Source organism: Rhamphochromis sp. 'chilingali' (assembly GCF_963969265.1).
Source record: "Rhamphochromis sp. 'chilingali' genome assembly, chromosome: 22".
Lineage (NCBI taxonomy): Eukaryota > Metazoa > Chordata > Actinopteri > Cichliformes > Cichlidae > Rhamphochromis > Rhamphochromis sp. 'chilingali'.
Window position 1 is genome coordinate 14,494,218 of NC_137950.1, and position 27,998 is coordinate 14,522,215.

Genomic DNA, 27,998 nt, shown 5'->3' on the forward strand with positions numbered 1-27,998 from the left:
TGCATCATAAGTGACAATTTTAACAAATCACGGGTGCTTTTTTCACAAGCTAAATCAGTTTGAGCATATATATTTAATTTCACACAAAGGTATATTAAAACATACAATGTCCGTGAAAATATAAACAGAAAATTTTAAATTTAGATGTGCAGTCATGAGCATATTCTTGATAAGCTATTTTAAATTTCATTCTATAATACATCACAATCACAATCTCTTCATCACTCCATCTTCTCGAGTAGTTACATTAAACCTTCAGTCTATTTTATTTAAGGATCCAAATTATAAGAATTATACATCAGATATCAATTCCTGATGACTTCTATTGTGACTCCTTAAAGAAAAATGTGTCTGCTTGTTATATTTCGCCTTCAGGTACCTGTGTGATCTAAGCAGATAATTAACAATTGCATTTTTCTGCTCAGACAGACACTAAAAAACTATCCACATCCCTAAATGCACCGAGTTTCTGTCATGTGATTGGCTGATTAGATATTTGCATTAACAAGCAGCTGAAGTGGTGTACCTGTGAAGTGCATGGTCAGTGTATGTCACAGTCTGGCTACAGACTCATTTTTTCTCAGTTGCAATGTATATACTAAACTGCATTTAACATCTCACGATACACTACAGATACTCCTGCAGTGCAGTCATGTTTTAGAGTCACTGTGGTAATTGTGCTTTTAATGCTTTTAATTACCCGTCTAATAATCACCCTCTACATCAGCCCATATACAACATTCACAAATTACGTGAGAACGCAAATGGACTGAGGGAAACAGAAGCTTAAATACACAGTACAATGACGAGGAAACAGAAAATACATGCGGAACAGAGCTGAGACAAATTAGACATGACGACACCAGGGAACCAAAACTAAACACACTGAGCATGGAACACAAGACCTTCACAATAGAACAGGAAATGAATGAATGACTGACACATGAGTTTGACAGAGGAGTGGAGGAAAGGCAGACGAAAGGGAGCAAGGGAACATGAGGGAGAGAGAGGAGACATGATGGGCTCAGGAAACATAGAATGGAAAAGAAGGAGGGAGACAAGACGCAACGGCTCATACAAACACATAAACACAGACACAGAGAGAGAGGCAAAGACACAAGGGGAAACCTAACAACCCAAGAACTAAACAGGGAGTATAAAGAAATTCAAAACAGAACAACTAAGACTATAAATGAACCTGAACATAAACCATAATACAAAATATCACTAGAATAGAAGAAACTCAACATGATGGGTGAAACGGACCCAGAACCATGACATTTTTAACATTCCCAAGTCATCAGAGGGCTATTTTCTCACACAAAAACAACAATTATAATATCACACATTTAGAAGAGATGCAAACTAAATAAGATCTGAAGTGTAGTTAAGATGTAATAGTTTGCATAGTAGTTTAAAACCAAAATATTGCTCATAGACAAATAGTTTTTCATTGGGTGCATAAAAGATTAAGTGCAGGGTTAATACTAGGCATTTACATTGTGCCGATGGAGCTCTTGGAGTGCAGTGGCATTGACGTATATGCTGTCTGGCGTCTCGTATGTGTTCTCACATATATCCTCATAAATGTTCTCTTCATTCGTGTATTTTGGTTGCAGACTGTCCATAATGCACTGGTGCAGGAAAATGTACTGGGACTGAAAAGGAAATACCAGACGTTTTTGGTTATTTGAAATGCAGAACTACTGCCTGTAAAGATCATAATATATCATAATATATTATGATCTTTACAGGCAGTAGTTCTGCCCTAACCCCTAACCCTAACCATAAAATATTCTGCAGTAGATCAAAAACGAAACATTAAGTCATTAATCAACATCTGAACATTACCTGATGCTGCTGAAGTGAGACAGAGCAAAGTTACAGGGGTTTTATTAGAGACACAGCTAAGCATTTTGCAATTTTGGATGATTTTAAAAAGTTTAAATTTGTTCAGTAGCCTATTGAACAGCAGAAATGAGTCTTTCTTTTCGGAAGCAAGTGAAAGGGAAAAAAAAAGCAGCGGCCAACAGCGCTGTAAACAACGGTAGCCTTGTGCATAATAAGCAAGCGAATAATGCAGAAAAAAGATTTTTAGATGGGAAACTGTTCTTGGAGAGAGACAGCGAACTCTGCATGAAGTGTGATTTTATCGTGGTGGGAGCAAAACAGCAAAACTAATTCATGACGATGTTTACGTGAAGCGAAATGTGAAGCGTAGTTTGGATCTTCATTTGCTGCTGGTTCAGTCAATATTGTTTGGAGAGAGATAAAAACCTGCAGCTTCTGAATCTAGCGCAAAAAGGGCGTAAATACAAATCGCGGATCCGCCGACGGAGGGGAATCAGTGAGCTGTCAGCTTTCAGCCCCGACCCTGCCCATGCCGTCGGGTGAGAGATCTCACTGCTTCTGATCTGTCGACGGGTCCGCGCTTTGTGTTTGTGTCTTTGTGCAGAATCCGTGTACCTGCTTTCATTTACTGTTTTAGCTGTTTGGTGATTGTTGAAATTTTGTGAGGTTTAACCTGAGATTCTGGCATTTCGGGAAAAATATAATTAGTATTAAAAATCGATTTAGGGTTTTAATGAATTGATTTTACGTTATCCAAGCCCACCTCTACAGCAAAACACTTGATTGAAATTTTATTATAGTCCTGTTTGTGACATTCTGGACAGTATTTGTCTTTGTGTCTATGTCTACATCTTTTTAAGTAAGAGAGCTAAAAAAAATTTTTCATAAAACAAAGCTTGTTGGACCTTTTTGTTTATTAAAAGAATTGGAATGCTTTATTTTTGAAACTGTGCTGCAATGTTGAAAGAAAGCTATAAAATCCCAGGCAAGGAAAGTCGCCTTCATGTTTTTCTGTTTTTTCCTCAGTTACTTTAACACAAAGGCATCTGCTGTGATGCTTACACTTTTGATAAATTCTCGCAAGTGTCAGCTTTCTTTTTATAGATATAAAAATATGTACTGATATGTGATCAGAATTATAATATTTCTGACTGAGGCAAAATTTCTCAGATTCAAATCGAATCGAACCGTGGATCGAATCAATTCGGGACCATGTGAATTGGAATCAAATCGCCCTATTTTACTGTAACATGTACAATGAACAAACTGGGCATTAAAGATTTTTTAAAAATATTTTAAGGAGTCATCTGCTGGTTAATGTGTACAAAATTTGAAAACAGAAATTGAACAATAGAAAAAAATCTTTCAAACTCATATTTTAAGATGAAAGGATGGACAATAAGGACCTCAATTTAAAACAAACAAACAAACAAACAAAAAAACAACTGCATATCTTATGATGAATAAAGTGCTGTCTGTGTGTTGTGTCACCAGCTGTGACTATAAAGAAATACATTAGCTAATTAAGGAAGTGGTGGCTCAATCAGAAGCAGTTTAACACAGTTACCTCCGTCTGCACCATGTACGGTCGGCTCAGTCTCATCTTGTGTACGAAGGCATTGATGCCGACTGCTTGTTCTTTCTCCAGCTGCTGAAGCAGCACATCCAGGGAAATGATAGTGCCAGTTCTCCCGACTCCAGCACTAAGAGAGACACAAACGTCATAATAAGATAGCAAAAGGTTTTTAAGGTCACATAGAAAGCTCTCATCACTGTGTCTGTGCCAAAGTTATTATAGTTAACAAAAACTAAACTAGAACCTATAACTAGATGTGAAAACAATGTGGAAAACAATACTGTACACAACAACAACAAGCTTCAATAAAATTATAGAGGAAATGTCTTTAATTATAGTCTTTGTCCCTTTGGTCAAATTTGTCATCACAGCCTGCTCAGTAAGGCTTTAGTGCACGTGTTTGCGATTTGTAATGTAATATCTGCTCAATGCTTTTAAAAATATACCCCTGACAAATACCCTAAATGTTATAATTATTAAAAAAACAACAACACACAAACTAATGAAAGCTTAAATAAAACGGAACATTTCAAAACAGTAAAAACCAAAGTGAAACTAGTAAATGCAAAATGAAACTAAAGTGAGCTGAAAACAAGACATCAAGACAGAAAGAAAAATGGATTAGAAAACACAAAACCTGAATGACACTGTTAGTCACAAAAGACTTTTAATCACAGACAGGAGTGTTTGGGAATGTGATACCAACCCTTCACCTGCTCCTAATACGCTGCCTCGAAACATCACATTATATTTTTACAGTATCAGTCAGACACTGTCCATGCTGTGTCTCTATAAAGTCTCACATATAGTAGAGTTTATATGTGAGTACGTAGTAATTGTGTGGATGCTTTAAGCATCCACACTATAGAGTTCCTGTTTCTCTTTATTCTTTATTGTGTGGATGCTTTAAGCATCCACACTATTGAGTTCCTGTTTCTCTTTATTCTTTATTATTATTATTATTGTGTGGATGCTTTAAGCATCCACACTATTGTTTTCCTGTTTCTCTTTATTCTTTATTATTGTGTGGATGCTTTAAGCATCCACACTATTGAGTTCCTGTTTCTCTTTATTGTGTGGATGCTTTAAGCATCCACACTATTGAGTTCCTGTTTCTCTTTATTCTTTATTATTATTATTATTCTAGTTGCTTCCGTACACTTTTCGCCGTTAAACTACTTCCACAATTTTCAGCCGATTTTCACCGTTCAAATTTTAAACTATTCAGCTATTTTTGCTAATTCCTGCTACGATTTTTGCTATTTTTAACTATTATACTTTTTAAAATATTAAGCTTTTTTCCTTTAATTTGTCCCATTGAAATGAATGGGAAACTTCAGCAATTCTGCTAAAATTTGCTTGTTTTTGAAACTTAACTACTTCCTCATATTTTCACCTAGAACAACCATTCAAACTTTAAAATGTTCACAAATTATTGGGCTATTCAGGTATGATTCAGCTTTTTCAAATGTTTTACTGTTTTACTTTTATGCCTCTTAAAGTTTTGAGTTGCAAAATTGTGATTTTTCACAAAATACATGTGTTGTTATGGTTGCTATGCTCTTGGCTTCCAGTGTGCCACTGAAGGTTTTGCAATTTTCACTTCATGTCCGAACAACTTCCTGCTACTTGCTCAATTTTCACTCAACTTCCACAAATTATACATCAAAACGTAGGTATTTTTGCTGGCTTTCAGAAAATGTCACCATCATTGTTGTGGGATTTATAGAATTTTTGCAAATCTCCTCAGACTAACACAAGGTCAGAAAACTCTCCATATAAAGTGAATGGAGAGCTTGTTCAAAATCACCGCTGGATTTCTGTAATGAGAGGCATATTCGAATCGTCATATCTCCTTAACGAAGCAAAGTTAAGACATGAGGCTTGTCCCCGAATATCTTCAGACACCCCTGACGCTCACAATTCAAGAATTTCTTTCTCACCTATTACCGTTCTGAAATGAGTTGGACTTGTTTGAGGGTAGGAAATTCGTCCTTCGCTCAGATTTCTTCAGATTTCAAACTGTGGAAATGAACCACTTTTTTCTCTCGTCATAACTTTTTGTTGGATTTCCACAGAGACCTGAAAATTTCCATGATTGTTCACCAAAGCCTGCTGTCTCTTACGGTGAAAGAATGATATCGATACTCCAAATAGATTTCGAGTTAGAAAGCGTTGTTTGAGGGCAAGTCAAGGCAGTTTTTGCTTCGCTCTACTCAGTTATGGTGCATTACAAGTCAAATATCTTTAATAATTCATATTTTAATGATAAATTGTAAACACTGGAAGATTCCCCCATCTCTTCTGAACAAAACGGTGTAAGAATGACCGCTCTAGCCCCTACGGTTTGGAAATTATGGTCATTTGTTTGAGGGGAGTCCTCACTATGAGAAATAGGCTGCAATAATCCTGTGCCTCTCTGTGCTGCGTGTGTAAAAAGAGGCACATGTTTTGGCGGGAAAAAGTACACAGGCTCTCTGATTGGTGGATTCAAATTCAGCAGCTCCCAGGCTGACCTAGAAACTTACTTCTCTCTCCCTGTGCATTTTTTTGCTGATTTTTTTCATTTAACAAGTATATTTGAGGGACCCTCAGCATGTTCAGCATTTTTTCAGCTGTCCATTTTGCTTTTCCAATTTTTCTGTTTAACTTATTACTATTGTGCTAAATAATACTATTTCTGCTATTTTATAAGATTTGTGCCTAATATAGTATTTCTGCTAAATTACAGTATTTCTGCTTTTTATACTATTTGTGCTAAAACATAGTATTTCTACTAAATGTAGTATTTATGCTTAATCATACTATTTCTGCTTTTTATGGGATTTGTGCCTAATATAGTATTTCTGCTTTTTATAGGATTTTTGCTCAAACATAGTATTTCTACTAAATGTAGTGTTTATGCTTAATCATCCTATTTCTGCTTTTTATAGGATTTGTGCTTAATATAGTATTTCTGCTAAATTATAGTATTTCTGCTTTTTATAGTATTTGTGCTAAAACATAGTATTTCTACTAAATGTAGTATTTATGCTTAATCATAGTATTTCTATATATTTCTGCCAGGTCCCCAGGCAGCCAATCCTCTGTGAGGACTGAGAAATTCAAATTTTCAAATCAGGGCCTGCACGGCTTCCCAGCCAATCATATATGTGTCCTGAGGCATTCAAATTTGCATATTGGGGCCTTCATGGCTTCTAAGCCAGCCAATCATATCTGAGGGCTGAGGAATTCAAATCCACAAATCAGGGCCTGCACGGCTTCCCAGCCAGCCAATCATGTATGTGGGCTCCAGGTATTCAAATTTGCATATTGGGGAATTCGTGGCTTCTAAGTCAACAAGTCATCCATGTCATATATCTCTAAAAATTCATATTTTAATGATAAATTGTCAACACTTGAAGATTCCCCCATCTCTTCTGAACAAAACGGTGTAAGAATGATCGCTCTAGCCCCTATGCTTAGGAAATTATGGTCATTTGTTTGAGGGGAATCCTCACTATGTGAAATAAACTGAAAGAAGCAGGTCTATGTCTCTGTGCTGCGTGTGTAAAAAGATGCACCTGTTTTGGCGGGAAAACGTAAACAGCCTCTCTGATTGGTGGATTCAAATTCAGCAGCTCCCAGGCTGACCTAGAAACTTAGTCCTCTCTCCCTGTGTGTGTGTGTGTGTGTGTGTGTGTGTGTGTGTGTGTGTGTGTGTGTGTGTGTGTGTGTGTGTGTGTGTGTTTAGTGGGAGAGAGAGGACCCTGCCCTTATTTGACAGCATGTCATTGTAGGATTTAAATTGAACATAGTTAGACTGGTTGACTGGATTAGAGCCTGTGTTTGTGTGTCCCTCTGTGCATTTGTGTTTCAATAAGTTATTACTATTCTGCTAAATCATAGTATTTCTGGTACTTTTCGGTACTTGTGCTAAATACAGTATTTCTGCTAAATCATACTATTTCTGCTTTTCATAGGATTTGTGCCTAACATAGTATTTCTGCTAAATTATAGTATTTCTGCTTTTTATAGGATTTGTGCCTAACATAGTATTTCTGCTAAATTATAGTATTTCTGCTTTTTATACTATTTGTTCTAAATTATAGTATTTCTGCTTTTTATAGGATTTGTGCTTAATATAGTATTTCTGCTAAATCATACTATTTCTGCTTTTCATAGGATTTGTGCCTAACATAGTATTTCTGCTAAATTATAGTATTTCTGCTTTTTATAGGATTTATGCCTAATATAGTATTTCTGCTAAATTATAGTATTTCTGCTTTTTATAGGATTTGTGCCTAACATAGTATTTCTGCTAAATTATAGTATTTCTGCTTTTTATAGGATTTGTGCCTAACATAGTATTTCTGCTAAATTATAGTATTTCTGCTTTTTATACTATTTGTTCTAAATTATAGTATTTCTGCTTTTTATAGGATTTGTGCTTAATATAGTATTTCTGCTAAATTATAGTTTTTCTTCTTTTTATAATATTTGTGCTAAAACATAGTATTTCTACTAAATGTAGTATTTATGCTTAATAATAGTATTTCTATATATTTCTGCCAGGTCCCCAGGCAGCCAATCCTCTGTGAGGACTGAGACATTCAAATTTTCAAATCAGGGCCTGCACAGTTTCCCAGCCAATCAAATAAGTGTCCTGAGGCATTCAAATTTGCATATTGGGGCCTTCGTGGCTTCTAAGCCAGCCAATCATATCTGAGGGCTGAGGAATTCAAATCCACAAATCAGGGCCTGCACGGCTTCCCAGCCAGCCAATCACATATGTGGTCTCAGGCATTCAAATTTGCATATTGGGGAATTCGTGGCTTCTAAGTCAACAAGTCATCCATGTCATATATCTCTAAAAATTCATATTTTAATATTAAATTGTCAACACTTGAAGATTCCCCCATCTCTTCTGAACAAAACGGTGTAAGAATGACCGTTCTAGCCCCTACAGTTAGGAAATTACGGTCATTTGTTTGAGGGGAGTCGTCACTATGAGAAATAGACTGCAAAAATCCTGTCTCTCTCTGTGCTGCTGCGTGTGTAAACAGATGCACCTGTTTTGGTGGGGAAAAGTGCACAGCCTCTCTGATTGGTGGATTCAAATTCACCAGCTCCCAGGCTGACCTAGAAACTTACTTCTCTCTCCCTGTGTGTGTGTGTGTGTGTGTGTGTGTGTGTGTGTGTGTGTGTGTGTGTGTGTGTGTGTGTGTGTGAGACAGAGAGAGAGAGAGAGAGAGAGAGAGAGAGAGAAAGGCTTTTAATGGGATGATCTCATTCTAAGATTTAAATTCAATATATTTAGACTGGTTGACTGAATTGGAACTTGTGTGTGGGTCTCTCTGTGCATGTGTGTTTCCTCATGTGTACATATTTGTGATTGTGTGGCTGTAATAAATTTTTTTGCAGATTTTTGTCATTTAACAAGTATATTTGAGGGACCCTCAGCATGTTCAGCATTTTTTCAGCTGTCCATTTTGCTTTTCCAATTTTTCTGTTTAACTTATTACTATTGTGCTAAATAATACTATTTCTGCTATTTTATAAGATTTGTGCTTAATATACTATTTCTGCTTTTATAGGATTTGTGCTTAATATAGTATTTCTGCTAAATGTAGTATTTCTGCTTAATCATACTATTTCTGCTTTTTATAGTATTTGTGCTTAATATAGTATTTCTGCTAAATTTAGTATTTCTGATTAATTATAGTTTTTCTACTAAATCATAGTACAGTATTTCTGCTTTTTATGGGATTTGTGCTAAAACAAAGTATTTCTACTAAATGTAGTATTTGTGCTTAATCATACCATTTCTGCTTTTTATAGGATTTGTGCTTAATATAGTATTTCTGCTAAATTATAGTATTTCTGCCAAATTATAATATTTGTGCTAAAACATAGTCTCAATTTAAAATTACAATATTCATAGTTCATCACAGTGTCTCTGGTAAATCACAATATTTCTGCTCTGTTGTACTATTTTTCTAAATCATAGTGTTTCTGTAATGTTTAAGTATTTTTGGCTAAATATATTCTTTCTGTTATCTTATACTATTTCTCCTAAATTCTTGTATTTTTGAGAAGTTATCATGTTTCTGGTAAGTTACAATATTTCTGCTAAATTCTGCTATGCTATTGTATTTCTGCCAAGTATTATGTTTCCTCTAAGATATTGCAGTTCTGCTAAGTTATTCCATTTTAGCAAACTTCTTTTGCTTCTGCAAAGTTTTTACAATTTCTGCAACTTTTCAACTTTTTCAGCTACTTTTTGCATACAGCTTCAGCTTTAAGCATCCACACTGCATTTTCGCAGGAAATGCAAATTTTTCTAGTTCTTTATTATTATTATTATTCTAGTTGCTTCCGTACACTTTTCGCCGTTAAACTACTTCCACAATTTTCAGCCGATTTTCACCGTTCAAATTTTAAACTATTCTGCTATTTTTGCTCTTTCCTGCTACGATTTTTGCTATTTTTAACTATTATACTTTTTAAAATATTAAGCTTTTTTCCTTTAATTTGTCCCATTGAAATGAATGGGAAACTTCTGCAATTCTGCTAAAATTTGCTTGTTTTTGAAACTTAACTACTTCCTCATATTTTCACCTAGAACAACCATTCAAATTTTAAAATGTTCACAAATTATTGGGCTATTCAGGTATGATTCAGCTTTTTCAAATCTTCTACTGTTTTACTTTTATGCCTCTTAAAGTTTTGAGTTGCAAAATTGTGATTTTTCACAAAATACATGCGTTGTTATGGTTGCTATGCTCTTGGCTTCCAGTGTGTCACTGAAGGTTTTGCAGTCTTCTCTTCATGTCGGAACAACTGTTTGCTACTTGCTCAATTTTCACTCAACTTCCACAAATTATACATCAAAACGTAGGTATTTTTGCTGGCTTTCAGGAAATGTCACTATCATTGTTGTGGGATTTATAGAATTTTCGCAAATCTCCTCAGACCAACACAATGTCAGAAAACTCTCCATATAAAGTGAATGGAGAGCTTGTTCAAAATCACCGCTGGATTTCTGTAATGAGAGGCATATTCGAATTGTCATATCTCCTTAACGAAGCAAAGTTAAGACATGAGGCTTGTCCCCGAATATCTTCAGACACCCCTGACGCTCACAATTCAAGAATTTCTTTCTCACCTATTACCGTTCTGAAATGAGTTGGACTTGTTTGAGGGTAGGAAATTCGTCCTTCGCTCAGATTTCTTCAGATTTCAAACTGTGGAAATGAACCACTTTTTTCTCTCGTCATAACTTTTTGTTGGATTTCCACAGAGACCTGAAAATTTCCATGATTGTTCACCAAAGCCTGCTGTCTCTTACGGTGAAAGAATGATATCGATACTCCAAATAGATTTCAAGTCACAAAGCGTTGTTTGAGGGCAAGTCAAGGCAGTTTTTGCTTCGCTCTACTCAGTTATGGTGCATTAGAAGTCAAATATCTTTAATAATTCATATTTTAATGATAAATTGTAAACACTGGAAGATTCCCCCATCTCTTCTGAACAAAACGGTGTAAGAATGACCGCTCTAGCCCCTACGGTTTGGAAATTATGGTCATTTGTTTGAGGGGAGTCCTCACTATGAGAAATAGGCTGCAATAATCCTGTGCCTCTCTGTGCTGCGTGTGTAAAAAGAGGCACATGTTTTGGCGGGAAAAAGTACACAGGCTCTCTGATTGGTGGATTCAAATTCAGCAGCTCCCAGGCTGACCTAGAAACTTACTTCTCTCTCCCTGTGCATTTTTTTGCTGATTTTTTCATTTAACAAGTATATTTGAGGGACCCTCAGCATGTTCAGCATTTTTTCAGCTGTCCATTTTGCTTTTCCAATTTTTCTGTTTAACTTATTACTATTGTGCTAAATCATACTGTTTCTGCTATTTTATAAGATTTGTGCTTAATATAGTATTTCTGCTTTTAATAGGATTTGTGCTTAATATAGTATTTCTGCTTTTTATAGAATTTGTGCTTAATATAGTATTTCTGCTTTTTATAGGATTTGTGCTTAATATAGTATTTCTGCTAAATTATAGTATTTCTGCTTTTTATAGTATTTGTGCTAAAACATAGTATTTCTACTAAATGTAGTATTTATGCTTAATCATAGTATTTCTATATATTTCTGCCAGGTCCCCAGGCAGCCAATCCTCTGTGAGGACTTAGACATTCAAATTTTCAAATCAGGGCCTGCACGGTTTCCCAGCCAATCATATATGTGTCCTGAGGCATTCAAATTTGCATATTGGGGCCTTCATGGCTTCTAAGCCAGCCAATCATATCTGAGGGCTGAGGAATTCAAATCCACAAATCAGGGCCTGCACGGCTTCCCAGGCAGCCAATCATATATGTGGCCTCAGGCATTCAAATTTGCATATTGGGGGAATTCGTGGCTTCTAAGTCAACAAGTCATCCATGTCGTATATCTCTAAAAATTCACATTTTAATGATAAATTGTTAACACTGGAAGATTCCCCCATCTCTTCTGAACAAAACGGTGTAAGAATGACCGCTCTAGCCCCTACGGTTAGGAAATTATGGTCATTTGTTTGAGGGGAGTCCTCACTATGAGAAATAGGCTGCAATAATCCTGTGCCTCTCTCTGCTGCGTGTGTAAAAAGATGCACCTGTTTTGGCGGGAAAAAGTACACAGGCTCTCTGATTGGTGGATTCAAATTCAGCAGCTCCCAGGCTGACCTAGAAACTTACTTCTCTCTCCCTGTGCATTTTTATGCTGATTTTTTCATTTAACAAGTATATTTGAGGGACCCTCAGCATGTTCAGCATTTTTTCAGCTGTCCATTTTGCTTTTCCAATTTTTCTGTTTAACTTATTACTATTGTGCTAAATCATACTGTTTCTGCTATTTCATAAGATTTGTGCTTAATATAGTATTTCTGCTTTTAATAGGATTTGTGCTTAATATAGTATTTCTGCTTTTTATAGAATTTGTGCTTAATATAGTATTTCTGCTTTTTATATGATTTGTGCTTAATATGGTATTTCTGCTAAATTATAGTATTTCTGCTTTTTATAGGATTTGTGCTAAAACATAGTATTTCTACTAAATGTAGTATTTATGCTTAATCATACTATTTCTGCTTTTTATAGGATTTGTGCTTAATATAGTATTTCTGCTAAATTATAGTATTTCTGCTTTTTATAGGATTTGTGCTAAAACATAGTATTTCTACTAAATGTAGTATTTATGCTTAATCATAGTATTTCTATATATTTCTGCCTGGTCCCCAGGCAGCCAATCCTCTGTGAGGACTTAGACATTCAAATTTTCAAATCAGGTCCTGCACGGTTTCCCAGCCAATCATATATGTGTCCTGAGGCATTCAAATTTGCATATTGGGGACTTCATGGCTTCTAAGCCAGCCAATCATATCTGAGGGCTGAGGAATTCAAATCCACAAATCAGGGCCTGCACAGCTTCCCAGCCAGCCAATCATGTATGTGGGCTCCAGGTATTCAAATTTGCATATTGGGGAATTCGTGGCTTCTAAGTCAACAAGTCATCCGTGTGATATATCTCTAAAAATTCATATTTTAATGATAAATTGTCAACACTTGAAGATTCCCCCATCTCTTCTGAACAAAACGGTGTAAGAATGACCGTTCTAGCTCCTACGGTTAGGAAATTATGGTCATTTGTTTGAGGGGAGTCGTCATTATGAGAAATAGACTGCAATGATCCTGTGTCTCTCTGTGCTGCGTGTGTAAAAAGGATGCACCTGTTTTGGAGGGAAAGAGTGCACAGGCTCTCTGATTGGTGGATTCAAATTCAGCAGCTCCCAGGCTGACCTAGAAACTCACTTTTCTCTCCCTGTGTGTGTGTGTGTGTGTGTGTGTGTGTGTGTGTGTGTGTGTGACAGAGAGAGAGAGAGAGAGAGAGAAAGGCTTTTAATGGGATGATCTCATTCTAAGATTCAAATTCAATATATTTAGACTGGTTGACTGAATTGGATCTTGTGTGTGTGTCTCTCTGTGCATGTGTGTTTTCTTATGTGTACATATTTGTGATTGTGTGGCTGTTATAGATTTTTTTGCTGATTTTTTTCATTTAACAAGTATAGTTGAGGGACCTTCAGCATGTTCATCATTTTTTCAGCTGTCCATTTTTGCTTTTCCAATTTTTCTGTTTAAGTTATTACTATTGTGCTAAATCATACTATTTCTGCTATTTTATAAGATTTGTGCCAAATACCGTATTTCTGCCAAATATAGTATTTCTGATTAATTATAGTTTTTTCTACCAAATCATAGTACAGTATTTCTGCTTTTTATAGGGTTTGTGCTTAATATAGTATTTCTGCTAAATTATAGTATTTCTGCTTTTTATAGTATTTGTGCTAAATTATAGTATTTCTGCCAAATTATAATATTTGTGCTAAAACATAGTCTTAATTTAAAATTACAATATTCATAGTTCATCACAGTGTCTCTGGTAAATCACAATATTTCTGCTCTGTTGTACTATTTTTCTAAATCATAGTGTTTCTGTAATGTTTAAGTATTTTTGGCTAAATATATTCTTTCTGTTATCTTATACTATTTCTCCTAAATTCTTGTATTTTTGAGAAGTTATCATGTTTCTGGTAAGTTACAATATTTCTGCTAAATTCTGCTATGCTATTGTATTTCTGCCAAGTATTATGTTTCCTCTAAGATATTGCAGTTCTGCTAAGTTATTCCATTTTAGCAAACTTCTTTTGCTTCTGCAAAGTTTTTACAATTTCTGCAACTTTTCAGCTTTTTCAGCTAGTTTTTGCATACAGCTTCAGCTTTAAGCATCCACACTGCATTTTCGCAGGAAATGCAAATTTTTCTAGTTATTATTCTAGTTGCTTCCGTACACTTTTCGCCGTTAAACTACTTCCACAATTTTCAGCCGATTTTCACCGTTCAAATTTTAAACTATTCTGCTATTTTTGCTAATTCCTGCTACGATTTTTGCTATTTTTAACTATTATACTTTTTAAAATATTAAGCTTTTTTCCTTTAATTTGTCCCATTGAAATGAATGGGAAACTTCTGCAATTCTGCTAAATTTTGCTTGTTTTTGAAACTTAACTACTTCCTCATATTTTCACCTAGAACAACCATTCAAATTTTAAAATGTTCACAAATTATTGGGCTATTCAGGTATGATTCAGCTTTTTCAAATCTTCTACTGTTTTACTTTTATGCCTCTTAAAGTTTTGAGTTGCAAAATTGTGATTTTTCACAAAATACATGTGTTGTTATGGTTGCTATGCTCTTGGCTTCCAGTGTGCCACTGAAGGTTTTGCAATTTTCACTTCATGTCCGAACAACTTCCTGCTACTTGCTCAATTTTCACTCAACTTCCACAAATTATACATCAAAACGTAGGTATTTTTGCTGGCTTTCAGAAAATGTCACCATCATTGTTGTGGGATTTATAGAATTTTTGCAAATCTCCTCAGACTAACACAAGGTCAGAAAACTCTCCATATAAAGTGAATGGAGAGCTTGTTCAAAATCACCGCTGGATTTCTGTAATGAGAGGCATATTCGAATCATCATATCTCCTTAACGAAGCAAAGTTAAGACATGAGGCTTGTCCCCGAATATCTTCAGACACCCCTGACGCTCACAATTCAAGAATTTCTTTCTCACCTATTACCGTTCTGAAATGAGTTGGACTTGTTTGAGGGTAGGAAATTCGTCCTTCGCTCAGATTTCTTCAGATTTCAAACTGTGGAAATGAACCACTTTTTTCTCTCGTCATAACTTTTTGTTGGATTTCCACAGAGACCTGAAAATTTCCATGATTGTTCACCAAAGCCTGCTGTCTCTTACGGTGAAAGAATGATATCGATACTCCAAATAGATTTCGAGTTACAAAGCGTTGTTTGAGGGCAAGTCAAGGCAGTTTTTGCTTCGCTCTACTCAGTTATGGTGCATTACAAGTCAAATATCTTTAATAATTCATATTTTAATGATAAATTGTAAACACTGGAAGATTCCCCCATCTCTTCTGAACAAAACGGTGTAAGAATGACCGCTCTAGCCCCTACGGTTTGGAAATTATGGTCATTTGTTTGAGGGGAGTCCTCACTATGAGAAATAGGCTGCAATAATCCTGTGCCTCTCTGTGCTGCGTGTGTAAAAAGAGGCACATGTTTTGGCGGGAAAAAGTACACAGGCTCTCTGATTGGTGGATTCAAATTCAGCAGCTCCCAGGCTGACCTAGAAACTTACTTCTCTCTCCCTGTGCATTTTTTTGCTGATTTTTTCATTTAACAAGTATATTTGAGGGACCCTCAGCATGTTCAGCATTTTTTCAGCTGTCCATTTTGCTTTTCCAATTTTTCTGTTTAACTTATTACTATTGTGCTAAATCATACTATTTCTGCTATTTTATAAGATTTGTGCCTAATATAGTATTTCTGCTAAATTACAGTATTTCTGCTTTTTATACTATTTGTGCTAAAACATAGTATTTCTACTAAATGTAGTATTTATGCTTAATCATACTATTTCTGCTTTTTATGGGATTTGTGCCTAATATAGTATTTCTGCTTTTTATAGGATTTTTGCTCAAACATAGTATTTCTACTAAATGTAGTGTTTATGCTTAATCATCCTATTTCTGCTTTTTATAGGATTTGTGCTTAATATAGTATTTCTGCTAAATTATAGTATTTCTGCTTTTTATAGTATTTGTGCTAAAACATAGTATTTCTACTAAATGTAGTATTTATGCTTAATCATAGTATTTCTATATATTTCTGCCAGGTCCCCAGGCAGCCAATCCTCTGTGAGGACTTAGACATTCAAATTTTCAAATCAGGGCCTGCACGGTTTCCCAGCCAATCATATATGTGTCCTGAGGCATTCAAATTTGCATATTGGGGCCTTCATGGCTTCTAAGCCAGCCAATCATATCTGAGGGCTGAGGAATTCAAATCCACAAATCAGGGCCTGCACGGCTTCCCAGGCAGCCAATCATATATGTGGCCTCAGGCATTCAAATTTGCATATTGGGGAATTCGTGGCTTCTAAGTCAACAAGTCATCCATGTCGTATATCTCTAAAAATTCACATTTTAATGATAAATTGTTAACACTGGAAGATTCCCCCATCTCTTCTGAACAAAACGGTTTAAGAATGACCGTTCTAGCCCCTACGGTTAGGAAATTATGGTCATTTGTTTGTGGGGAGTCCTCACTATGAGAAATAGGCTGCAATAATCCTGTGCCTCTCTGTGCTGCGTGTGTAAAAAGATGCACCTGTTTTGGCGGGAAAACGTAAACAGCCACTCTGATTGGTGGATTTAAATTCGGCAGCTCTCTCCCTCTGTGTGTGTGTGTGTGTGTGTGTGTGTGTGTGTGTGTGTGTGTGTGTGTGTGTTTAGTGGGAGAGAGAGGACCCTGCCCTTATTTGGCAGCATGTCATTGTAGGATTTAAATTGAATATAGTTAGACTGGTTGACTGGATTAGAGCCTGTGTTTGTGTGTCCCTCTGTGCATTTCTGTTTCAATATGCCTCCATATTTGTAATTTTGTAAGTTATTACTATTCTGCTAAATCATACTATTTCTGCTTTTCATAAGATTTGTGCCTAATATAGTATTTCTGCTAAATTATAGTATTTATTATTTTTATAGGATTTGTGCCAAACATAGTATTTCTGCTAAATTATAGTATTTCTGCTTTTTATACTATTTGTGCCTAATATAGTATTTCTGCTTTTTATAGGATTTGTGCCTAATATAGTATTTCTGCTTTTTATAGGATTTGTACCTAATATAGTATTTCTGCTTTTTATAGGATTTGTGCTTAATATAGTATTTCTGCTAAATTATAGTATTTCTGCTTTTTATAGTATTTGTGCTAAAACATAGTATTTCTACTAAATGTAGTATTTATGCTTAATCATAGTATTTCTATATATTTCTGCCAGGTCCCCAGGCAGCCAATCCTCTGTGAGGACTGAGAAATTCAAATTTTCAAATCAGGGCCTGCACGGCTTCCCAGCCAATCATATATGTGTCCTGAGGCATTCAAATTTGCATATTGGGGCCTTCATGGCTTCTAAGCCAGCCAATCATATCTGAGGGCTGAGGAATTCAAATCCACAAATCAGGGCCTGCACAGCTTCCCAGCCAGCCAATCATGTATGTGGGCTCCAGGTATGCAAATTTGCATATTGGGGAATTCGTGGCTTCTAAGTCAACAAGTCATCCATGTCATATATCTCTAAAAATTCATATTTTAATGATAAATTGTCAACACTTGAAGATTCCCCCATCTCTTCTGAACAAAACGGTGTAAGAATGACCGCTCTAGCCCCTACGGTTAGGAAATTATGGTCATTTGTTTGAGGGGAGTCCTCACTATGAGAAATAGGCTGCAATAATCCTGTGCCTCTCTGTGCTGCTGCGTGTGTAAAAAGATGCACCTGTTTTGGCGGGAAAACGTAAACAGCCACTCTGATTGGTGGATTTAAATTCGGCAGCTCTCTCCCTCTGTGTGTGTGTGTGTGTGTGTGTGTGTGTGTGTGTGTGTGTGTGTGTGTTTAGTGGGAGAGAGAGGACCCTGCCCTTATTTGGCAGCATGTCATTGTAGGATTTAAATTGAATATAGTTAGACTGGTTGACTGGATTAGAGCCTGTGTTTGTGTGTCCCTCTGTGCATTTCTGTTTCAATATGCCTCCATATTTGTAATTTTGTAAGTTATTACTATTCTGCTAAATCATACTATTTCTGCTTTTCATAAGATTTGTGCCTAATATAGTATTTCTGCTAAATTATAGTATTTATTATTTTTATAGGATTTGTGCCAAACATAGTATTTCTGCTAAATTATAGTATTTCTGCTTTTTATACTATTTGTGCCTAATATAGTATTTCTGCTTTTTATAGGATTTGTGCCTAATATAGTATTTCTGCTTTTTATAGGATTTGTACCTAATATAGTATTTCTGCTTTTTATAGGATTTGTGCTTAATATAGTATTTCTGCTAAATTATAGTATTTCTGCTTTTTATAGTATTTGTGCTAAAACATAGTATTTCTACTAAATGTAGTATTTATGCTTAATCATAGTATTTCTATATATTTCTGCCAGGTCCCCAGGCAGCCAATCCTCTGTGAGGACTGAGAAATTCAAATTTTCAAATCAGGGCCTGCACGGCTTCCCAGCCAATCATATATGTGTCCTGAGGCATTCAAATTTGCATATTGGGGCCTTCATGGCTTCTAAGCCAGCCAATCATATCTGAGGGCTGAGGAATTCAAATCCACAAATCAGGGCCTGCACAGCTTCCCAGCCAGCCAATCATGTATGTGGGCTCCAGGTATTCAAATTTGCATATTGGGGAATTCGTGGCTTCTAAGTCAACAAGTCATCCATGTCATATATCTCTAAAAATTCATATTTTAATGATAAATTGTCAACACTTGAAGATTCCCCCATCTCTTCTGAACAAAACGGTGTAAGAATGACCGCTCTAGCCCCTATGGTTAGGAAATTATGGTCATTTGTTTGAGGGGAATCCTCACTATGTGAAATAAACTGAAAGAAGCAGGTCTATGTCTCTGTGCTGCGTGTGTAAAAAGATGCACCTGTTTTGGCGGGAAAACGTAAACAGCCTCTCTGATTGGTGGATTCAAATTCAGCAGCTCCCAGGCTGACCTAGAAACTTAGTCCTCTCTCCCTGTGTGTGTGTGTGTGTGTGTGTGTGTGTGTGTGTGTGTGTGTGTGTGTGTGTGTGTGTGTGTGTGTGTGTGTGTGTGTTTAGTGGGAGAGAGAGGACCCTGCCCTTATTTGACAGCATGTCATTGTAGGATTTAAATTGAACATAGTTAGACTGGTTGACTGGATTAGAGCCTGTGTTTGTGTGTCCCTCTGTGCATTTGTGTTTCAATAAGTTATTACTATTCTGCTAAATCATAGTATTTCTGGTACTTTTCGGTACTTGTGCTAAATACAGTATTTCTGCTAAATCATACTATTTCTGCTTTTCATAGGATTTATGCCTAATATAGTATTTCTGCTAAATTATAGTATTTCTGCTTTTTATAGGATCTGTGCCTAACATAGTATTTTGGCTAAATTATAGTATTTCTGCTTTTTATAGGATTTGTGCCTAACATAGTATTTCTGCTAAATTATAGTATTTCTGCTTTTTATACTATTTGTTCTAAATTATAGTATTTCTGCTTTTTATAGGATTTGTGCTTAATATAGTATTTCTGCTAAATTATAGTTTTTCTTCTTTTTATAATATTTGTGGTAAAACATAGTATTTCTACTAAATGTAGTATTTATGCTTAATAATAGTATTTCTATATATTTCTGCCAGGTCCCCAGGCAGCCAATCCTCTGTCAGGACTGAGACATTCAAATTTTCAAATCAGGGCCTGCACAGTTTCCCAGCCAATCAAATAAGTGTCCTGAGGCATTCAAATTTTCATATTGGGGCCTTCGTGGCTTCTAAGCCAGCCAATCATATCTAAGGGCTGAGGAATTCAAATCCACAAATCAGGGCCTGCACGGCTTCCCAGCCAGCCAATCACATATGTGGTCTCAGGCATTCAAATTTGCATATTGGGGAATTCGTGGCTTCTAAGTCAACAAGTCATCCATGTCATATATCTCTAAAAATTCATATTTTAATATTAAATTGTCAACACTTGAAGATTCCCCCATCTCTTCTGAACAAAACGGTGTAAGAATGACCGTTCTAGCCCCTACGGTTAGGAAATTACGGTCATTTGTTTGAGGGGAGTCCTCACTATGAGAAATAGACTGCAAAAATCCTGTGTCTCTCTGTGCTGCTGCGTGTGTAAACAGATGCACCTGTTTTGGTGGGGAAAAGTGCACAGCCTCTCTGATTGGTGGATTCAAATTCACCAGCTCCCAGGCTGACCTAGAAACTTACTTCTCTCTCCCTGTGTGTGTGTGTGTGTGTGTGTGTGTGTGTGTTTAGTGGGAGAGAGAGGACCCTGCCCTTATTTGACAGCATGTCATTGTAGGATTTAAATTGAACATAGTTAGACTGGTTGACTGGATTAGAGCCTGTGTTTGTGTGTCCCTCTGTGCATTTGTGTTTCAATAAGTTATTACTATTCTGCTAAATCATAGTATTTCTGGTACTTTTCGGTACTTGTGCTAAATACAGTATTTCTACTAAATCATACTATTTCTGCTTTTCATAGGATTTATGCCTAATATAGTATTTCTGCTAAATGTAGTATTTATGCTTAATCATACTATTTCTGCTTTTCATAGTATTTCTGCTTAATATAGTATTTCTGCTAAATTTAGTATTTCTGATTAATTATAGTTTTTCTACTAAATCATAGTACAGTATTTCTGCTTTTTATGGGATTTGTGCTAAAACAAAGTATTTCTACTAAATGTAGTATTTGTGCTTAATCATACCATTTCTGCTTTTTATAGGATTTGTGCTTAATATAGTATTTCTGCTAAATTATAGTATTTCTGCCAAATTATAATATTTGTGCTAAAACATAGTCTCAATTTAAAATTACAATATTCATAGTTCATCACAGTGTCTCTGGTAAATCACAATATTTCTGCTCTGTTGTACTATTTTTCTAAATCATAGTGTTTCTGTAATGTTTAAGTATTTTTGGCTAAATATATTCTTTCTGTTATCTTATACTTTTTCTCCTAAATTCTTGTATTTTTGAGAAGTTATCATGTTTCTGGTAAGTTACAATATTTCTGCTAAATTCTGCTATGCTATTGTATTTCTGCCAAGTATTATGTTTCCTCTAAGATATTGCAGTTCTGCTAAGTTATTCCATTTTAGCAAACTTCTTTTGCTTCTGCAAAGTTTTTACAATTTCTGCAACTTTTCAGCTTTTTCAGCTACTTTTTGCATACAGCTTCAGCTTTAAGCATCCACACTGCATTTTCGCAGGAAATGCAAATTTTTCTAGTTATTATTCTAGTTGCTTCCGTACACTTTTCGCCGTTAAACTACTTCCACAATTTTCAGCCGATTTTCACCGTTCAAATTTTAAACTATTCTGCTATTTTTGCTCTTTCCTGCTACGATTTTTGCTATTTTTAACTATTATACTTTTTAAAATATTAAGCTTTTTTCCTTTAATTTGTCCCATTGAAATGAATGGGAAACTTCAGCAATTCTGCTAAAATTTGCTTGTTTTTGAAACTTAACTAGTTCCTCATATTTTCACCTAGAACAACCATTCAAATTTTAAAATGTTCACAAATTATTGGGCTATTCAGGTATGATTCAGCTTTTTCAAATCTTCTACTGTTTTACTTTTATGCCTCTTAAAGTTTTGAGTTGCAAAATTGTGATTTTTCACAAAATACATGCGTTGTTATGGTTGCTATGCTCTTGGCTTCCAGTGTGTCACTGAAGGTTTTGCAATTTTCACTTCATGTCCGAACAACTTCTTGCTACTTGCTCAATTTTCACTCAACTTCCACAAATTATACATCAAAACGTAGGTATTTTTGCTGGCTTTCAGAAAATGTCACTATCATTGTTGTGGGATTTATAGAATTTTTGCAAATCTCCTCAGACCAACACAAGGTCTCAAAACTCTCCATATAAAGTCAATGGAGAGCTTGTTCAAAATCATCGCTGGATTTCTGTAATGAGAGGCATATTCGAATCGTCATATCTCCTTAACGAAGCGACTTTAAGACATGAGGCTTGTCCCCGAATATCTTCAGACACCCCTGACGCTCACAATTCAAGAATTTCTTTCTCACCTATTACCGTTCTGAAATGAGTTGGACTTGTTTGAGGGTAGGAAATTCGTCCTTCGCTCAGATTTCTTCAGATTTCAAACTGTGGAAATGAACCACTTTTTTCTCTCGTCATAACTTTTTGTTGGATTTCCACAGAGACCTGAAAATTTCCATGATTGTTCACCAAAGCCTGCTGTCTCTTACGGTGAAAGAATGATATCGATACTCCAAATAGATTTCAAGTCACAAAGCGTTGTTTGAGGGCAAGTCAAGGCAGTTTTTGCTTCGCTCTACTCAGTTATGGTGCATTAGAAGTCAAATATCTTTAATAATTCATATTTTAATGATAAATTGTAAACACTGGAAGATTCCCCCATCTCTTCTGAACAAAACGGTGTAAGAATGACCGCTCTAGCCCCTACGGTTTGGAAATTATGGTCATTTGTTTGAGGGGAGTCCTCACTATGAGAAATAGGCTGCAATAATCCTGTGCCTCTCTGTGCTGCGTGTGTAAAAAGAGGCACATGTTTTGGCGGGAAAAAGTACACAGGCTCTCTGATTGGTGGATTCAAATTCAGCATCTCCCAGGCTGACCTAGAAACTTACTTCTCTCTCCCTGTGCATTTTTTTGCTGATTTTTTCATTTAACAAGTATATTTGAGGGACCCTCAGCATGTTCAGCATTTTTTCAGCTGTCCATTTTGCTTTTCCAATTTTTCTGTTTAACTTATTACTATTGTGCTAAATCATACTGTTTCTGCTATTTTATAAGATTTGTGCTTAATATAGTATTTCTGCTTTTAATAGGATTTGTGCTTAATATAGTATTTCTGCTTTTTATAGAATTTGTGCTTAATATAGTATTTCTGCTTTTTATAGAATTTGTGCTTAATATAGTATTTCTGCTTTTTATAGGATTTGTGCTTAATATAGTATTTCTGCTAAATTATAGTATTTCTGCTTTTTATAGTATTTGTGCTAAAACATAGTATTTCTACTAAATGTAGTATTTATGCTTAATCATAGTATTTCTATATATTTCTGCCAGGTCCCCAGGCAGCCAATCCTCTGTGAGGACTTAGACATTCAAATTTTCAAATCAGGGCCTGCACGGTTTCCCAGCCAATCATATATGTGTCCTGAGGCATTCAAATTTGCATATTGGGGCCTTCATGGCTTCTAAGCCAGCCAATCATATCTGAGGGCTGAGGAATTCAAATCCACAAATCAGGGCCTGCACGGCTTCCCAGGCAGCCAATCATATATGTGGCCTCAGGCATTCAAATTTGCATATTGGGGGAATTCGTGGCTTCTAAGTCAACAAGTCATCCATGTCGTATATCTCTAATAATTCACATTTTAATGATAAATTGTTAACACTGGAAGATTCCCCCATCTCTTCTGAACAAAACGGTGTAAGAATGACCGCTCTAGCCCCTACGGTTAGGAAATTATGGTCATTTGTTTGAGGGGAGTCCTCACTATGAGAAATAGGCTGCAATAATCCTGTGCCTCTCTCTGCTGCGTGTGTAAAAAGATGCACCTGTTTTGGCGGGAAAAAGTACACAGGCTCTCTGATTGGTGGATTCAAATTCAGCAGCTCCCAGGCTGACCTAGAAACTTACTTCTCTCTCCCTGTGCATTTTTTTGCTGATTTTTTCATTTAACAAGTATATTTGACGGACCCTCAGCATGTTCAGCATTTTTTCAGCTGTCCATTTTGCTTTTCCAATTTTTCTGTTTAACTTATTACTATTGTGCTAAATCATACTGTTTCTGCTATTTCATAAGATTTGTGCTTAATATAGTATTTCTGCTAAATTATAGTATTTCTGCTTTTTATAGGATTTGTGCTAAAACATAGTATTTCTACTAAATGTAGTATTTATGCTTAATCTTAGTATTTCTATATATTTCTGCCTGGTCCCCAGGCAGCCAATCCTCTGTGAGGACTTAGACATTCAAATTTTCAAATCAGGTCCTGCACGGTTTCCCAGCCAATCATATATGTGTCCTGAGGCATTCAAATTTGCATATTGGGGACTTCATGGCTTCTAAGCCTGCCAATCATATCTGAGGGCTGAGGAATTCAAATCCACAAATCAGGGCCTGCACAGCTTCCCAGCCAGCCAATCATGTATGTGGGCTCCAGGTATTCAAATTTGCATATTGGGGAATTCGTGGCTTCTAAGTCAACAAGTCATCCGTGTCATATATCTCTAAAAATTCATATTTTAATGATAAATTGTCAACACTTGAAGATTCCCCCATCTCTTCTGAACAAAACGGTGTAAGAATGACCGTTCTAGCTCCTACGGTTAGGAAATTATGGTCATTTGTTTGAGGGGAGTCGTCATTATGAGAAATAGACTGCAATGATCCTGTGTCTCTCTGTGCTGCGTGTGTAAAAAGGATGCACCTGTTTTGGAGGGAAAGAGTGCACAGGCTCTCTGATTGGTGGATTCAAATTCAGCAGCTCCCAGGCTGACCTAGAAACTCACTTTTCTCTCCCTGTGTGTGTGTGTGTGTGTGTGTGTGTGTGTGTGTGTGTGTGTGTGTGTGTGTGTGTGTGTGTGACAGAGAGAGAGAGAGAGAGAGAGAAAGGCTTTTAATGGGATGATCTCATTCTAAGATTCAAATTCAATATATTTAGACTGGTTGACTGAATTGGATCTTGTGTGTGTGTCTCTCTGTGCATGTGTGTTTTCTTATGTGTACATATTTGTGATTGTGTGGCTGTTATAGATTTTTTTGCTGATTTTTTTCATTTAACAAGTATAGTTGAGGGACCTTCAGCATGTTCATCATTTTTTTCAGCTGTCCATTTTTGCTTTTCCAATTTTTCTGTTTAAGTTATTACTATTGTGCTAAATCATACTATTTCTGCTATTTTATAAGATTTGTGCCAAATACCGTATTTCTGCCAAATATAGTATTTCTGATTAATTATAGTTTTTTCTACCAAATCATAGTACAGTATTTCTGCTTTTTATAGGGTTTGTGCTTAATATAGTATTTCTGCTAAATTATAGTATTTCTGCCAAATTATAATATTTGTGCTAAAACATAGTCTCAATTTAAAATTACAATATTCATAGTTCATCACAGTGTCTCTGGTAAATCACAATATTTCTGCTCTGTTGTACTATTTTTCTAAATCATAGTGTTTCTGTAATGTTTAAGTATTTTTGGCTAAATATATTCTTTCTGTTATCTTATACTATTTCTCCTAAATTCTTGTATTTTTGAGAAGTTATCATGTTTCTGGTAAGTTACAATATTTCTGCTAAATTCTGCTATGCTATTGTATTTCTGCCAAGTATTATGTTTCCTCTAAGATATTGCAGTTCTGCTAAGTTATTCCATTTTAGCAAACTTCTTTTGCTTCTGCAAAGTTTTTACAATTTCTGCAACTTTTCAGCTTTTTCAGCTACTTTTTGCATACAGCTTCAGCTTTAAGCATCCACACTGCATTTTCGCAGGAAATGCAAATTTTTCTAGTTATTATTATTATTCCGGGTGTTTCCGTACACTTTTCGCCGTTAAACTACTTCCACAATTTTCAGCCGATTTTCACCGTTCAAATTTTAAACTATTCAGCTATTTTTGCTCTTTCCTGCTATGATTTTTGCTATTTTTAACTATTATACTTTTTAAAATATTCCACTTTTTTCCTTTAATTTGTCCCATTGAAATGAATGGGAAACTTCAGCAATTCTGCTAAAATTTGCTTGTTTTTGAAACTTAACTACTTCCTCATATTTTCACCTAGAACAACCATTCAAACTTTAAAATGTTCACAAATTATTGGGCTATTCAGGTATGATTCAGCTTTTTCAAATCTTTTACTGTTTTACTTTTATGCCTCTTAAAGTTTTGAGTTGCAAAATTGTGATTTTTCACAAAATACATGTGTTGTTATGGTTGCTATGCTCTTGGCTTCCAGTGTGCCACTGAAGGTTTTGCAATTTTCACTTCATGTCCGAACAACTTCCTGCTACTTGCTCAATTTTCACTCAACTTCCACAAATTATACATCAAAACGTAGGTATTTTTGCTGGCTTTCAGAAAATGTCACCATCATTGTTGTGGGATTTATAGAATTTTTGCAAATCTCCTCAGACTAACACAAGGTCAGAAAACTCTCCATATAAAGTGAATGGAGAGCTTGTTCAAAATCACCGCTGGATTTCTGTAATGAGAGGCATATTCGAATTGTCATATCTCCTTAACGAAGCAAAGTTAAGACATGAGGCTTGTCCCCGAATATCTTCAGACACCCCCGACACTCACAATTCAAGAATTTCTTTCTCACCTATTACCGTTCTGAAATGAGTTGGACTTGTTTGAGGGTAGGAAATTCGTCCTTCGCTCAGATTTCTTCAGATTTCAAACTGTGGAAATGAACCACTTTTTTCTCTCGTCATAACTTTTTGTTGGATTTCCACAGAGACCTGAAAATTTCCATGATTGTTCACCAAAGCCTGCTGTCTCTTACGGTGAAAGAATGATATCGATACTCCAAATAGATTTCGAGTTAGAAAGCGTTGTTTGAGGGCAAGTCAAGGCAGTTTTTGCTTCGCTCTACTCAGTTATGGTGCATTACAAGTCAAATATCTTTAATAATTCATATTTTAATGATAAATTGTAAACACTGGAAGATTCCCCCATCTCTTCTGAACAAAACGGTGTAAGAATGACCGCTCTAGCCCCTACGGTTTGGAAATTATGGTCATTTGTTTGAGGGGAGTCCTCACTATGAGAAATAGGCTGCAATAATCCTGTGCCTCTCTGTGCTGCGTGTGTAAAAAGAGGCACATGTTTTGGCGGGAAAAAGTACACAGGCTCTCTGATTGGTGGATTCAAATTCAGCAGCTCCCAGGCTGACCTAGAAACTTACTTCTCTCTCCCTGTGCATTTTTTTGCTGATTTTTTCATTTAACAAGTATATTTGAGGGACCCTCAGCATGTTCAGCATTTTTTCAGCTGTCCATTTTGCTTTTCCAATTTTTCTGTTTAACTTATTACTATTGTGCTAAATAATACTATTTCTGCAATTTTATAAGATTTGTGCCTAATATAGTATTTCTGCTAAATTACAATATTTCTGCTTTTTATACTATTTGTGCTAAAACATAGTATTTCTACTAAATGTAGTATTTATGCTTAATCATACTATTTCTGCTTTTTATGGGATTTGTGCCTAATATAGTATTTCTGCTTTTTATAGGATTTTTGCTCAAACATAGTATTTCTACTAAATGTAGTGTTTATGCTTAATCATCCTATTTCTGCTTTTTATAGGATTTGTGCTTAATATAGTATTTCTGCTAAATTATAGTATTTCTGCTTTTTATAGTATTTGTGCTAAAACATAGTATTTCTACTAAATGTAGTATTTATGCTTAATCATAGTATTTCTATATATTTCTACCAGGTCCCCAGGCAGCCAATCCTCTGTGAGGACTGAGAAATTCAAATTTTCAAATCAGGGCCTGCACGGCTTCCCAGCCAATCATATATGTGTCCTGAGGCATTCAAATTTGCATATTGGGGCCTTCATGGCTTCTAAGCCAGCCAATCATATCTGAGGGCTGAGGAATTCAAATCCACAAATCAGGGCCTGCACAGCTTCCCAGCCAGCCAATCATGTATGTGGGCTCCACGTATTCAAATTTGCATATTGGGGAATTCGTGGCTTCTAAGTAAACAAGTCATCCATGTCATATATCTCTAAAAATTCATATTTTAATGATAAATTGTCAACACTTGAAGATTCCCCCATCTCTTCTGAACAAAACGGTGTAAGAATGACCGCTCTAGCTCCTATGGT

At 35.8% G+C, this 27,998-nt stretch overlaps 1 protein-coding gene across 1 annotated transcript in view; it reads right to left on the reverse strand.

Annotated features, from left to right (window-relative positions):
• Positions 1-13: 13 nt before the first annotated feature.
• Positions 14-27,998, reverse strand: part of LOC308391143 (receptor-type tyrosine-protein phosphatase H-like) — a gene marked incomplete at its 5' end in the record, with an annotated part of 44,044 nt that continues 16,059 nt past the window's right edge. Inside the window, 2 exons of the mRNA XM_080873611.1 lie at positions 14-1,658; positions 3,419-3,554. Of these exons, the coding sequence (XP_080729737.1) occupies positions 1,488-1,658; positions 3,419-3,554 (307 nt within the window). The 3' untranslated portion in view covers positions 14-1,487. The remainder of the gene's footprint in view (positions 1,659-3,418; positions 3,555-27,998) is intronic.